Here is a 14,482-nt window from a genome sequence, read left to right on the forward strand (position 1 = left end):
TAGTCTCTAAGGTGCCACAAGTCCTCCTTTTCTTTTTGCGAATACAGAGTAACACGGCTGCTACTCTGAAATCTGCACCTCCGTGCGCTTCCCACAGAAAGTCCGCCCAGGTGGGGTCCTGGGGAAGCCAGAGGGTCCTGCCCCCCAACTCAGCAGTCAGACGTGACTCTCAGCCAGCCAGTAAAACAGAAGGTTTATTAGACGACAGGAACATGGTCTAAAACAGAGCTTGTAGGTGCAGAGAACAGGACCCCTCAGCTGGGTCCATTTTGGGGGGCAGTGAGCCAGACAACCACATCTGCACTTCACTCCATGTCCCCAGCCAGCCCCAAACTGACTCCTCCTCCAGCCCCTCCTCCTCTGGGCTTTGTCCCTTTCCCGGGCCAGGAGGGCACCTGATTCCTTTGTTCTCCAACCCTTTAGCTCTCACCTTGCAGGAGGGAAGGGCCAGGCCATCAGGAAACAGGGTGTTGGCCATTCTCTGTGTCCAGACCCCTGCACACACCTGCCCTCTAGGGCTCTGCAAGGATCATACACCCTTATCCCACCACCTAGATACTTAAGAGCTGCATAAGGGAAACTGAGGCACCCCCACAATATTCAGAGGAAACATTAAGAACAGTCCCGCTTCCTCACACACCTTACTTTGCTAGCTCAGCGGCTGCAGCTCGCAGGATTTCTCCCCGGGATGGCACTCAGACACCATAACCAAGTCAGCTCTCAACCTTCGTCTGAGAAGCTCAGCAGATTGCGCTGCGTCCATCTCTCCCCATCAGACCTTTTTCTCCAGCCTTAGATCGTTTCTGGGGCTCGTCTCTGCCCCCTCTTCAGCTTTTCCACAGGTGCCCCCAGAATGGGACGCAGGATTCCAGGATCCATCTCACCAAGACAGAGGTAAAATCGCCACCCTGCAGCCGCCCTCTGCCCCCCTGTTCCAGACGCCCACTTGCCCTCGGCCCCAATGCGGACCCCAGAGTCGCTGCTGTCCAGGACATGGCTCAGCCTGTAGGGATGCTGGGGGTCCTGCGTGGGACCCTGCCCTGGGCTGGGTTCAAACGCATCTCGTCAGAAAGGGCCCAGCTGAGCCAGCAACCCCGAGCGCTGTGTGGGGCTGCCCTGAACGGGACACAGGGCCTTTCCCCTCATGGGGGTGTTGACCCTGATCCTGCCCCAGGGCAGGGGACTGGCTGGCTTGGGACAGAGGGGCAGGGAATGGGACATGGGGCTTTTCCCCTCCAGGGGTCACTGGCCCTGATCCTGCCCCAGGGCGGGGGACTGGCTGGTTCAGGGAGGCCCCTTCCCCGCTGACTTTGAACAACAGGCCCATCCAGCGCGGCCTCCTGTCTCTGACAGCTCCAGGGTATCTGGCAGGAAATGCTGCAACTGGCTGGTTTGGCAATAACCGGGCTGAGGGTTGTTTCTACCCTGTCAGTTGAAGTGTGTGTATGTGCACACTCAAAGCCCGGGGCTGTGAGCTCCTGCCCAGCAGTGCCCTCTCAGCGCCTGGGCACCCCCTGCATGCAAAGGGCCCGTGACATCGTTCATGGGGCATGCCAGCACCGGGCTGGTTCAGGGAGGTGTCATTCCAGCTGGGACGGGCCCATTGGTGGGGGGGGAATGTGCCATAAATAGGGGCAATTTACACGGTGAGTCCATGGGAACCCCCCCCCGTGACCTCTCTTTTATGTCCCTCCCCAGGATGCGACCTGCCCTGTAAACAGCCTGTAAAACAGTTCAAGGGACGGTGAAGGGTTGGGGGCAGGGAAGGGGAATCTCTGCCCTAGAGATGGGGAAGGGGGCAGGACTGGGGGGACCAGGGGGACTGGGAAGAGAGGGTGGGCCAGATTCTCTCACCACTAACGATACCCCTCTGCCCGGCCCCCCTTGGCCTTCCCCTGCAGGCCCCACAGCACGTCCCAGCCTTTCCCAACCCACCCCCCAGGTTCCCACCAGTCCCCACCCCAGCCCCCCAGGCCTGCAACACTCAACCAATTCCCCACTGTTATCACACGGGCCTACCACTCCCCTCCCCCATCCACCCCCCTCCCCTCCTCCATTCAGCCCCACTTCCCCTTCCCCTCTGTTATCACACGGGCCAGCTACTCCCCTCCCCACATCCTCCTCCCATCCACCCCACTTCCCTCCTCCATCCAGCTCCCCACTTCCCCTTCCCTATCCGCTCCCCGACTTCCACTCGGACCTGAGGGCACGGACTCACCCAGACTAGCCATGTCTTGGGCTGGGGGGAGCAGGGGATCCCTTGGCCCCCTGTGTTAGGTGTCCCCCCTTTGGGGGGCACAGAGTAGCCAAACCTGCCCCCCCCCAAGCTCTCCAGGTCTGTGCTGAGCTGGTGCCCCCACAAGTGCCCCGCTCAGCCTAGCCTCTTGGCCCCCCATCCATCTGTGCCAGCCCCAGGCGAGGCGGGGGCACTGGGGGGTAATTACCTCGCAAAAAGGAAACAGCCCAAGGCCATTAACCGGTCAAAGTCCCATGGGTTGGGTGGTGGTGTGCAGAGACATCTGTTCCAGGGTGGCAATGCCAGGGGACCCAGGGGTCCGGGGCGTGGATGGGCAGGCACCCCTCCTCCAGTCACATTCCCTGTATGGCCTATTCCCAGGATTGGGGGAGGGGTCACGAGGTGGCTCTTCATCTTGGGGACCCAGGTGTCCAGGCCCTGCCCCCCCACCTGTCACATTCCCCTGTAGCCTGTCCCCCCAGGCGGGGGTTGTCTGTGTGTGGACAGAAATCACTACTGGGGGGGCAGAATCGTGTAGGAACCCAGGCATCCACCCCCCCACCCCGCAGTCTTGGAAGAGCTGGCGGGGAGGTGGGGGAGGGAAGTTGGGGTTTGGCTCCTCGCTGCAAATTTCACAGATGGAAACCTCCCCTCCCCCAATAGCCAGGTCTGCACGTCCGTCCATCTGTCTGGGGTGCAGGGGAGAGTCTGTCTGTCCGTCTGTCTGGGGGGGCAGGGATGTGTCTGTCTGTCCGTCTGTCTGGGGGGCAGGGGCATGTCTGTCCGTCTGTCTGTCTGGGGGGCAGGGGAGTGTCTGGGTGGGACGTGGGGGGAGGCATGAGGAGGGGAGGGGTCTGGGTGGGAAGTGGGAGTACGAGGGGGGTACTTGCACACTTGTGGGGCAGGAGGGCTGCCTTGGGCCAGCTGCCTGGTTTCATTGGTTTTTTTCACCCAATTTCCTGCTATTGAAGCTAAACAAACATGCTGCAGAAAAGAGTTTTTATTCCTGTCTGAAGCAGCTGAGGGTGTCATGGGATGCGGGGGGGGGGGAATTCCTGGGCAGGGAGGGGTGGGCGGGGAGCAGGACTCCTGGGTTCTGTCCCAGCTCTGGGAGGGGGAGATGGGTGGGGTGGGGGTGACGGGCAGGGTCTGGCGGTGGACGGATTTCCAGGTATCTGGTCTTCTCACAACTACTGCTTTTGCTCGTCCCCCCCCCCCCCCCCCCAACCCTGCGTGTGGCTTCTTCAGCTGGGATCCTTCCAGTGAATCTCTGTAAAGGGGAACCAGAGAAACCAAACATCCGCGTTCAGCCACCTGGCCAGCAAAACATCCACCAGCCAGCACCCACTGCCAGCCGAGGGACCCAGGAGTCCTGGCTCCCAGCCCCTGCTCTAACCCACGGGACCCCAATCCTCTCCCAGAGCCAGGATAGAACCCAGGACTCCTGGCTCCCGACCCCCCTGGCTCCCTGGCCTTCTGTTCTCCCTTAGCCCCCCACCCCCAGCCCAGGGCCGTGGCTCTGTGCAGCTGCACCCCCAGCGGGACGCCCCCCCTTAGTATTTGCAAAGCAAATGTCGCTGCAGTGCAGGGAAGTGACTCCCCCCAGCCCTGTCCCAGGGCGCAGCAGGGAGTGTATCTGTCTCGGCTCCCCAGGGTGTTCTTTGCCCTGGCCGTCACCCTGTGCCTCTGGCAGGGCCCCTGTAGTGTGCCAGGCCCCCACCGCTCTGAGCTAGGCCCTGCAGCCCCCCCAAGCGCTCCCCAGCATGCCCCAGCCGGCTCAGCTGAGCCCAGGCCCTGGCAGAGACGCCCCCTCCAGGGAGCGGCTCCAGGAAGCCTGTGATGACCAGCCGGCGCGTCCAAGTCCCCGGGGTGTCCTGGCCCAGGTGCTGCTGGTGAGAGACATACCCCAGGGCCCTTCCTCAGTGGGTCCCTGGAGCACCAAGTCACGGCCCCGCAGCAGACTAAGGGGCGTCCACAGAGACCCCCCCAGCCGGCCTGCACCAAGCTCAGCTACAGGCAGCGCTGTGGGGGGGCCTTGGGGTCACACCTGGAACCGTCCCCTGGTTCTACCCCCTTCGGTGCTTGCTGGGACATGAGCGCACTGAGCTCATCCCTGCGGCCAGGGAACGGCGCCCCATTACCCCCAACGCTGGCTCCCACCGGCCAAGCCCCTGAGTCCAACCGGACACAAGCCTCGTGCCTGGGGTGGGGACCCAGCGACCAGCCCGTCCCATGCCCGGGGTCCTGCCCGTCCCATGTCGCTGTCCGTGTGTCTGTCTGTCGCCCCAGTTTCCTCCCATCCCTGTGTCCGTCTGTGTGTCCCCACACCCAGGACCTGCGTGTCCCCATGTCCATGTCTGCTTGTCCCCTGTCCCCGTGTCCCCACCCCCAGCGTCGGCCCGTCCCCGCCATCCCCCCGCACACTGGGCAGTCGTGGGGGCAGTTTTGACATTTTATTACAAACAGCATCAATCATGGTACAAATCCCCCGCTCAGCCAGTCCCACCCGCTGTGAGTGACACCCCCCACCCTGCACAATCATCACCACCCCCTGAGCAACACAACCGCCCTGCACCTTGGAGGCTGTCTGACAGCGGGAGGCTTGGGGAGGGGCATGCAGAGAGCTGGGGGGTGGAGCTGGGGGCACAGGGCTCTGGGCTGAGATGCTATAGGGTGACTCACTGCTTCACCTCTGCCCCAGGGCTGCCCAGATCCACAGCCCCCGCCAGCCAGCACCGACAGCGCAGCCTGGGGTGGGGGTGTCCGCCGTTATCCTTCAGCCCCACACACCGACCATCCCCCTCTGCATAGCATACACACTCCCAGGCTCAGCCGCTGTGCAAAGCCAAGGTGAACCCAGGAGTCCTGGCTCCCAGCCCCCTGCTCTAACCACTCCACCCCTCTCCCTCCTCCCAGAGCTCCTCAGGAGTCCTGACAGCCCTCACCCGGGGAGGGGACCACACTCATTGTGCCCAGTGGGCAGTGACCCTGCATGGTGGAGAGGGGATAGGTGGGACTGGAGTTGCCCCCCAGCGAGTGCTGCATGGGGGGGGTGCAGCAGAAGCTCCCCTGGGTGGGGGGTGCAGTGACTCCCGAGAGTCCCAAGCAAATCACAGTCATTTCTTTCTGATTTCCGAGTAGACGGTGCTGCTCTCCCGGCCGGGCTGGGGCCCAGAGAGCGGCTTCTGGTCTCCTGCGGTGAAGGCTAGAGTAGAATACTGAATGTTCTCATCACCCTGGAAGACAAGAAAGCCAGATCAAGGACTGCAACAGGGAGAGAACCCAGGAGTCCTGGCTCCCAGTCCCCCCTGCTCTAACCAGCAGACCCCACTCCCCTGCCAGGACCAGAGATAGAACCCAGGAGTCCTGGCTCCCAGCCCCTCTGCTCTAACCAGCAGACCCCACGCCCCTCCCAGAACCAGGAATGAATCCAGGGGTCCTGCTCCCAGTCCACCCTGCTCCCTTCCCCTCCCACCAGCGGGATAGAACCCCGGAGTCCTGCGCCGGACACGAAGGCTCCTTACCAAGGTAGGTTTGTTGTCACCGACACCCTGGTCTGAAGGACAGAGACAGGAGACGGAGTTAGAAACACGACAGTCCCGGGCGCAGGCTCCCCGCACCGCAGCCAAGCAGTGACCCACACCCCAGGGGCAGCAGGGCCCATGCGGAGTTAGTGGCAGCAGGCAAAGCAGCACCATCTGGGTTAGTGGCTGCAGCCAGCGTGGACCCCAAGGGCTCAGCAAGTGTCCTTGGGGTGGGGAGGCTCTTGCACCAGGATGGTGAACCTAGTGGGGGGTGGGGGAGGGAAGGGAGGAAAGGGGAACAGGTGTGAGGGGAGCAGGGGGAATGGGGAAGTGGGAGGGGTGGGGACTGAATAAGCAGGGAACCCCCAGGCCAAGTGACTCCCAGCCTCCCCCAGGTTCCCAGCACCAGCCACGCAGGTTGGGTTGGGAGGGAGGGGAGGGAGGGGGCGTTGAGGGAGGAAAGGGGGTGGGGGGATCGGATAAGCAGGGAACCCCAGGCCCAAGTGCCCCCTCGCCCCATCATCGCAGTTACTCCCAAAGTTCCCAACACCGGGGGTGGGGGCCCCCGGAGCCTGTGACACCCACAGCCCAGAGCAGCCATGGGGGTCCCAGGACCCAGCCCGGGGGAAGAGAATCCCAGGGCTCTTGGAAACTGGGGCTGGCGTGGCTGCGATGTCACTTCCTGTCTGGCCGGGGAGTTTCCCATCATGCCCCTGGGCTTGGCTGTCCATCACACTGTGGCCTGGGGGAGCAGCAGCAGCACTAGCAGCAGTGCAGGCATGTGGCTTGCAGGCCCCACCCACACGGCTCACAGGCCCCGCCCACATAGTTCGCAGGCCCCGCCTGCACGGCTCACAGGCCCCGCCCACAGGGCACGGGGCATGCAGCTGCGAGGGCCGGGGCTGCTACTTACTGTGAGTGGGCGCAGCCTGGCCTCTGACGGGCGGGTGCTGCTTGGGCCCCCTGGGGAAACAGCAGACCCCTCATGACATCCGGGGGGGGAATTGGGCCGTCCCCCGCACCAGGGACAGGGGCAGCAACCAGCCGGCTTCCCCAAAACTGCAGACCCGTCCCGCCTCCTCTCACTACCCCACGGCCCATCCACCCCCACACACACACCTACCGAACCCCATCCCCCTCTATCCCCCATGCCCCAATACCCACCCAGCTCCATGGCCCATCTATCCCCACATGCACCTAGGCCATCCATCCAACCCCCCATCCCTCTATCCATCTATCCCCACCCTCACCTACCCCATCCATCCATCCCCTATTCACTCCTACACGCATGCATCCACCTGTCCACAACCCCACCCATCTACCCACACATGTACCTGCCCAACCCCACCCCCATCCATCTACCCTCGTCCACACCCACCTACCCATCCATCCACCCACCTCACACCCTCTATCCATCCCCACACCCACCCATCCCTATACATGTCCACCCCCCACACCCCTCCATCCCCCCCTACATACCCCACCCATTCGTCCACCCCTACATGTACCCATCTCTCCCTCTCTCCCCTCACACTCCCCCTCTCTTTCTCTTGTCACCCCTCCCCACAAGGACGCGCCCCAGACTCAGCCCCTGGCTCTTCCTGTGGGGATGGTGTGACGAAGTGGGACTGTTCTTAATGTTTCCTCTGAATACTGTAGGGGTGCCTCAGTTTCCCCTATGCATTTCTTAAGTCTCTCGGTGGTGGGATAAGGGGGTGTAATTGTTGCTGAGCAAAGGGCCGACACTGTCTCCTGGCAACTAATGGCCTGGGCCCTTCCCCCTTGCAAGGTGAGAGCTAAAGGGTTGGAGAACAAAGGGATCCGGGGCCACCGGGAAAGGGACAAAGCCCAGAGGAGGAGGGGCTGGAGGGGGAGTCAGTTTGGGGCTGGCTGGGGACGAGGAGTGAAGTGCAGACAGGGTTGTCCAGCTCACTGCCCCCCAAAATGGACCCAGCTGAGGGGTCCTGTTCTCTGCACCTACAATCAGGTGTTAGACCATATTCCTGTTGTCTAATAAACCCTCTGTTTCCTCAGCTGGCTGAGAGTCACGTTTGACTGCGGAGTTGGGGGGCAGGACACTCTGGCCCCCCCAGGACCCCGCCTGGGCGGACTCGCTGTGGGAAGCGCACGGAGGGCAGAGGATGCTGGATGCTCCGAGGTCAGACCCAGGAAGGGGGAAGCCAGGTGAGTTGTGTGTCCTGCCGACAGGCTGCTCCCAGAGAGGAGACTCCCCCAGAGTCCTGCCTGGCTTCGTAGGGAGCAGTTTCAGAGCATCACCTGGGGACTCCGTGACAGATGGGTAGCTCTGGGGTGGTTCAGGACGCTGGGTGTCAGCCTGGGCAGGGATTGTTCCCTAGGAGACCTGACACTGTTTCCAAGAAGCATGTAGGGTGAGATCCCATCCTGGGGGGCAGAGACGTGGAAGGACCCTTCACCACAGAGACAGCAACAAGCAGAGACCCGGGGCTGGGGGGCAGAGAGAGTGACCCCCTCCAGCACCCGGAGGCAGCTCCCAACCCCCTGCCTCACCAGCGCTCAGTGCAGCCCCCAGAGCAGTTACCCTCCAGTTTTGCAGAGCAGGAAGTAGAGCAGGCCCCCGATCAGCGCCGCCCCGGCCAGCGATCCAATGACGATCCCAGCGATGGCTCCGGGTGGCAGGCCTGGAGGTGAAGTTGTATCTGGAAGAGATTCTGGGGGAGAAAAGGGGGGTGTATCAGGGAGTCCAGGCATGACCCCCCCCCCATGCCCCAGGCTTCCCAATGCTGCTCCCTCTTGGTGCCCAATGCGAGGCCCTGGGGGCTGGAACCCCTATCTTCCCCCCCCAGAGACATTGGGGGCAGCTCAGCCAGGGGTCCCTTGAGCGTGACAGGTTTGGGCCCAAGACAGGACCCTAAATATGGTGGCAGTTTGGGGGGGGTCCAAAGGTCAGTAACTGGGAGGTGTCCTGGTGCTGCCCAGCCCCCTTCGGTTGGGCCCCCCCAGTGCTGCCAGTGCCCCAAACGCCCAGCACTGGGTGCACAGGGGTCTCACTGGCTGGTGTTGAGGGGATTCGGGAGACGATGGGAACTGGACAATACACTGACAGGTTTCAGAGTAGAAGCCGTGTTAGTCTGTATTCACAAAAAGAAAAGGAGGACTTGTGGCACCTTAGAGGCTCAAATAAATTTGTTAGTCTCTAAGGTGCCACAAATACTTTGACAGATTCCCTACCCCTGAGCCACAATGGAGCCCCCTCAGCCATGGGGGAGATGGACACCCAGCCTAGCCCCAGTCCAGGCCCCCAGCACCTGGACCTACAGAGGACTGACCATATCCAGAGACAACATTGCCCAAGGGTCCCCCGAGCGCCACGGTCAGCCCATGGCCCGGCCACCCCTCACGCCCCAACCCAGCTCCACGCACGGCCCAGACACACCCACGCCTCGCCCCCAGCTCCACCTGCACCTTGCCCCAGCAGGGCGTTTTCTTGTGCTGGACAAGGGGGCAGCACACGGTTCGATCCCAGGGACTCACCCACAAACCACACATCGACAGACACCCAGGCAGTGCGGTTGGTAATTGGGTTGTGAGCCTGGCACTTGTACATGCCCTGGTGATCTAAGGTCGTGGGGTTAAAGGTCAAGCTGGTCCCAGTCTCGTTAGTGTTGGTGCCATTGAGAACCCAGCGATAGCTCGGGGCTGGGACAGAGTTGGTGACACACGTCAGGGTCAGAGGGGACCCGAGGGTCAGGTTGATGGGTCCTGGTGGGTCTATCCTGACGGAATCTGGCCCATCTACACAGAGAGGGAGAGGATCAAGGGAAAGGACAGCGTCAGTGAGAGATTCCCCGTATTAACAGCCCTGGTGCCCACCCCAGAGATGGCTGCATCTCCGTAATTGGGCGATGCCAGCAGGGTCAGGGGCAGCACGGCCGGGGGACGGGGCTGTAGTTACTCACAGGCCACCGTCACGGTGCTGGGCTCGCTGCGGTTGGTGCTGATGGGGTTCCCGACCTCGCACTGGTAGGCTCCGGCATCGCCCCGGGTGACACCCAGCACCGTGAGGGTCCGGTTGTCAGGGGACAGCCCCAGCCGGTCACTGGGCGCAAGGGACGCCCCGTCCCGGAGCCAGAGCACAGTGTTGGCGCTGGGGGAAGTTTTGCACGTGAGGGTGAAGGTCCCGTTCTCCAGCACCTGGGTTTGGTTTGGCATCACCGTGGGCCTGGGCAGCATTTCTGTGCAGAGAACAGAGAGAGCATTACCATGTGTCCCTACCCCTCCATGCAGGATCGGGGCTGCTGTCCTGCGGGACTGGGGCAAGTGTGCTGGTGCTGCCACCATGTGAGGTTGTGGGAAGGATCCCAGCACCACTGTCCTGCGGTGTCCTTTGCCCTTTGCACCTCAGAGCTGCGGAGACGGGCAGTCACCTTCTGGGGTCCGGCAGAGCGTCCCTCTCCATGGTGTCAAGTCTCAGTTATTGGTGCCTCCCTGATGCTCTGGCTCCCGGAGTCCTGTGATTTTTGGGAGACTCTCGGCTGTGGTTGGAAGGGAGAGCGACGCTCCAGTTCCCAGGCTCTGGCCTGACAGTAGGATTTTCAAGCTGATCCCGTGACAGTTCAGGCCGGACTCAAGGTCGCAACCCTACAGGTCTCTTGGTGCCACCCGACGCCCCGTGAGCACAGCCCTGTGCCAGGTCCTTGCCATCCCCTCTGACCTAGACAGAGCTGCCCATCCCAGACCCAGGCCGAGGGGTGGCATTGCTGGTGCATCATGGGCAGTCAGCCAGAGCCGATCTCACTGTCCTCGGGGAGACTCAGTGGAGTGAGGGGGGGCAGCCCCCAGCCTAGCACTGCCCCTATTCCCACCCAGCCCTACAGCTCATCAAGGGCCTCACAGCCCAGGCCCCCCAGATTCTCCCCACGAGAGTCCGAATGGGAAGGGGGCGTCCGGACTCCAGTGGCAGGGCCCAGGAAACCCCTCCAGTCTGTACCCCCTGCCCGGGGAGGCTGGGAACGTCCCCTCCCATTCTTCCCTCAAGGCACCCCCCCATCCCCCTGTCCCCCTCCGAGCTTCCCCATGATCCCGACCCCGGGGTTGGTGCACTGAGTAACAGGCGACAGGGGGCATCCCATGCAGACAGGGAGCCCGGCTGGAGACAGAACAGATCCGGAGTAGCCAGGGCGCCGGCTGGACAGACAAGTGAGACAAGTGAGTGTGGGGCGCGGTGCCTGGCTACTCACCCTCCACCATGATCTCTGCACTATCCGTGAGGCCAGTGACGGGGTTGTGAGCCTGGCACTCGTACATGCCCTGGTGATCTAAGCTCATGGGGTTAAAGGTCAAGTTGCTCCTGTTCTCATTAGTGTTGGTGCCATTGAGAACTCAGTGATAGCTCGGGGCTGGGACGGAGTCGGCGACACACGTCAGGGTCAGAGGGGACCCGAGGGTCAGGCCGATGGGTCCTGGAGGGTCTATCCGGTGGAGTCCGGCCCATCTACACAGAGAGGAAGTGGGTCGGGGGAGGGAGGGCATCAGCAGAGCAAGGTATAAACAGGTCTTGACCCTAGACACAGCTGCATCTCCGTGCCTGGGTGATGCCGGCAGGTCCGGGGGCATCACAGCCGGGGGGACGGGACTGTAGTTACTCACAGGCCCCCGTCTCGGTGCTTTGCTCGCTGCGGTTGGTGCTGATGGGGTTCCCGACCTCGCACTGGTAGGTGCCAGCGTCGCCCCGGGTGACACCCAGCACCGTGAGGGTCCGGTTCCCGGAGGGAAGCACCAGCCGCTCACTGGGCACGAGATACACCCTGTCCCAGAGCCAGAGCAGGGTGTCGGCGCTGATACATGTGAGGGTGAAGGTCCCTGCCCCTCCATCTGCCCGGGATCGGGGCTGCTGTCCTGTGGGATTGTGGGAAGGGTCATTGTCCCACGGGATAGTTTGGAAGCTTCTTTTGGCTTTTGCCTCCAAGACCATCCGAGACAGAGAACAAGGGGGTTCTCCTGCCCTTGGTTAAATCCTCAGCTGCTGGAGTCCTGTGATTTTTGGTAGTATCTCAGCTTCCATTTAATAAAAAGGAAGTTTCTGGCCCACATGAATGGGGAGAAAAAATGGAAATCACAACCCGACAAGACCCTGGGTCCTGACAGCGAAGGCACAGCCCCAACCAGGAGCTGGATTTAAATCTTGTAATTTTTAAGCCAATCTCATGATTGTTTAGGGCTGGTTCCAATGTCTGGAGCTTCCAGGCAGGTGGGGCCCCTCCCCGGCCACTGGTCTTCAAGCTTAGCGGGAGTTGCGTCCCCCTATGGGATTCGGCAGAGATGTCACCGACATGGGGCAGAGCAGGAGGAGAATTGTTTGTAATAGTTTTATGAATCCTCTGTGTGCCTCAGTTTCCCCCACAATTTGGATTGCTATCCAGTGGGGGGAAAGGATTGTGTTTGCTCTCAGGGCAGACACAGGCTTGTGTGTGTCACCTGAGTGGACTGAATGGATCATTAAAAGCCTGTCCACGGCCAGCCCATACCAATGGAAAGTCCAAGAAGACAAGAAAGCCCAGTCCCCAGGACACTGACCCCGAGTGACCCAGGACCCAGCAGGAGATGGGTTGCCCGGCTCTTGGCAGGGAAGCTGAGCAGAGACCCCAGGTCGAGAGCAAGGGACTGGAAGGTGTGAGGTGGGGATAAGCGGTGGTTTCTGAAAGGAGCCCGGGGTTTCTCGCCTGGGAAGTGACTCAGGGCTTGTCTGCAGCACTTAGTGAAGACTCTGGGGGGCTTTCTCCCGTTGGTGGCGGTACTCCCCCTCCCCGAGAGGCGGTGGGTACGTTGATGGGAGAAGCCCCCCACTGACAGAGTGCTGTCAGCACCGGGGTCAGGTCGGTGTCACCGCGTTGCTCAGGGACACCCCCCAAGCAACGCAGCGAAACCGACGTAAGTTGGTAGCGTAGACCAAGCCCAAGGAAGGGAGACAGAGAGAGCCGGAGCCGGACCGTGGGCTCGCGGCAGCTTGGCCGGGCTCTGGCTGACCAGGCTGGACTCTGCAATGACCTTCCTGTCTCAATGCGGAGCTCAGGGCCGCCTAGGCCACAGCCAGGGACCGACGGACCCGACGGACCACCCTGGCCGAGGGGCATCAATCCCTTTGGGGGCACCAAACCCCCAGCAGCCCAGCTCTGCTGGCCGTGCCCGGCAGAGCTCCCGGGGTGAGGCAGGGGCTCCGTCTCGGAGCATGGGGAGGGGGCCGGGGAGGGGAAGAGAGGTGTGACGCAGTCTAACCAGACAGATCAGCTCAGGCTACAGCCACAGGGAATTTCCTGGGTGCAGCATCGAAGGACTGTCAAAAGGTCTTGGTGCGTCCAAGCCATTCGCTTGCAGGTGTAGATTAAAGGGAGATGTCGGTGTCTTGTCTTCACTGATCTGCAACGTGTTGGTTCACAAGACGTTACCCTGCACGTCACTGGCCCCCAATCACAGGTGTCTTGGCGTTTAGGTGGGAATTTACCTGAGGTGTGAAACTGCCTGAGACCTAAGGAAGGTCGTTTCTATCACATGGTATTTACAGGGCCTTTGCCCAGCAAACGGGGATGAGGCCTTAGAACTGCCAGTGAAGCAGCCTGTTAACTTCAAAGCAGGAGCCGTCAAGGGAGAGTGGAAATGCCCAGCCTGTCTGCGCTGGCGAAGGTGCCCAGCAGCTTGTCGCTCGCCTGGGAAGATCTGTAAACACAGGGCTAAGGGAACGATCCTGCCTCTCTGGGCTGAGGAATTCAGAACCACAGGACAGAGGCCCCAGGACCCTTTTGGGCCACCCTGAGAGACGTATGGAAAACAAGCAGAGCATAGCTCTGCTGCCACTGGACCGACAAACCCTGAGTCACTGTGATGTACGGTTCCTGCGTTAGCTTGGCAGTAACTCGTCCCTTTCTCGCAGCTGGGAAATCTTTGGGTAGTTTACACAAGACATTGGCTGCAGTGTTGTCTTTGGGGTGAGTTGAAAAGCATCCACTGACTGGGGTAAGTGACGGGCCCTTTGGGTTGGAAGCGACCCAAGTGGGGTGGCTCTGGGGTTTAATAACGTCTCCTCATGCAGTCCAGTTTGCAGGGTGGGAAGATTGGCTCCTTGGTAGCCCTGATGCAGTGATGTGGGAGTGCACACTCGTTACTGGGCGGGGGAAATCTAATCACCGAGCACACCGCTAGCTGGGGGGTCTGCCCTGTTTCCTGACACTCCGCCCGGAGACTGGCACTCGCAGTGGGGAGCCGCTCCAGCCACCATGACAAGGGGGACCCCTGAGGGTCTGGCACATAGCAGGGTCCCTTGAGGGGCTGCTCTGGAGCTGGGGGCGCAGCAGGGGGCCTGGGACTCCGTGACACCATCCCCAGCTAGGAGCTGGCGGTGCTGGGTGGGGGCAGGTGCACTGCCCAGGGCAGAGCTGACGGGGAGACACTCGCACAAGGAAATGAACAGCAAATGTCGGCACAAACAAGAGAGCGAAGGAGGAAGCAGCTGGGCAGGTGCAGCTCCCCTCCCCTGGCAGGACTGCCCCGGGCAGGGAGTAGAGCCACGGGACAAAGTCCCTGGCATCCATCGTAGAAATGGCACATCTGGCTGGGATGTGAAGCCAGGCTGGGCACACGGCAGGCAGTCATGTGGCTGGCATCCCGCTTCCCCGAGCCATATGAATCCTGCAGCGATCCCCCTGCCCATACAGCTCTCCCCTGGGGATCCCCTAAGCCCTGACCCCTG

At 61.8% G+C, this 14,482-nt stretch overlaps 1 protein-coding gene and 1 long non-coding RNA gene across 2 annotated transcripts in view; one reads left to right on the forward strand and one right to left on the reverse strand.

Moving 5' to 3' along the window:
- Positions 1-4,680: 4,680 nt before the first annotated feature.
- The window catches only part of CEACAM5 (CEA cell adhesion molecule 5), a 28,488-nt gene continuing 18,686 nt past the window's right edge, over positions 4,681-14,482 (reverse strand). Inside the window, 9 exon segments of the mRNA XM_038383552.2 lie at positions 4,681-5,472; positions 5,761-5,792; positions 6,674-6,723; positions 8,321-8,450; positions 9,274-9,534; positions 9,699-9,974; positions 10,980-11,219; positions 11,222-11,233; positions 11,389-11,601. Of these exon segments, the coding sequence (XP_038239480.1) occupies positions 5,353-5,472; positions 5,761-5,792; positions 6,674-6,723; positions 8,321-8,450; positions 9,274-9,534; positions 9,699-9,974; positions 10,980-11,219; positions 11,222-11,233; positions 11,389-11,601 (1,334 nt within the window). The 3' untranslated portion in view covers positions 4,681-5,352.
- On the forward strand, positions 10,810-11,347 carry LOC122457402. The gene is made up of 3 exons (XR_006276928.1): positions 10,810-10,938; positions 11,250-11,252; positions 11,313-11,347. It is a non-coding gene; the product is annotated as an uncharacterized LOC122457402 (long non-coding RNA).

This window comes from Dermochelys coriacea, chromosome 24 (assembly GCF_009764565.3).
Source record: "Dermochelys coriacea isolate rDerCor1 chromosome 24, rDerCor1.pri.v4, whole genome shotgun sequence".
Taxonomy (NCBI): Eukaryota; Metazoa; Chordata; order Testudines; family Dermochelyidae; genus Dermochelys; species Dermochelys coriacea.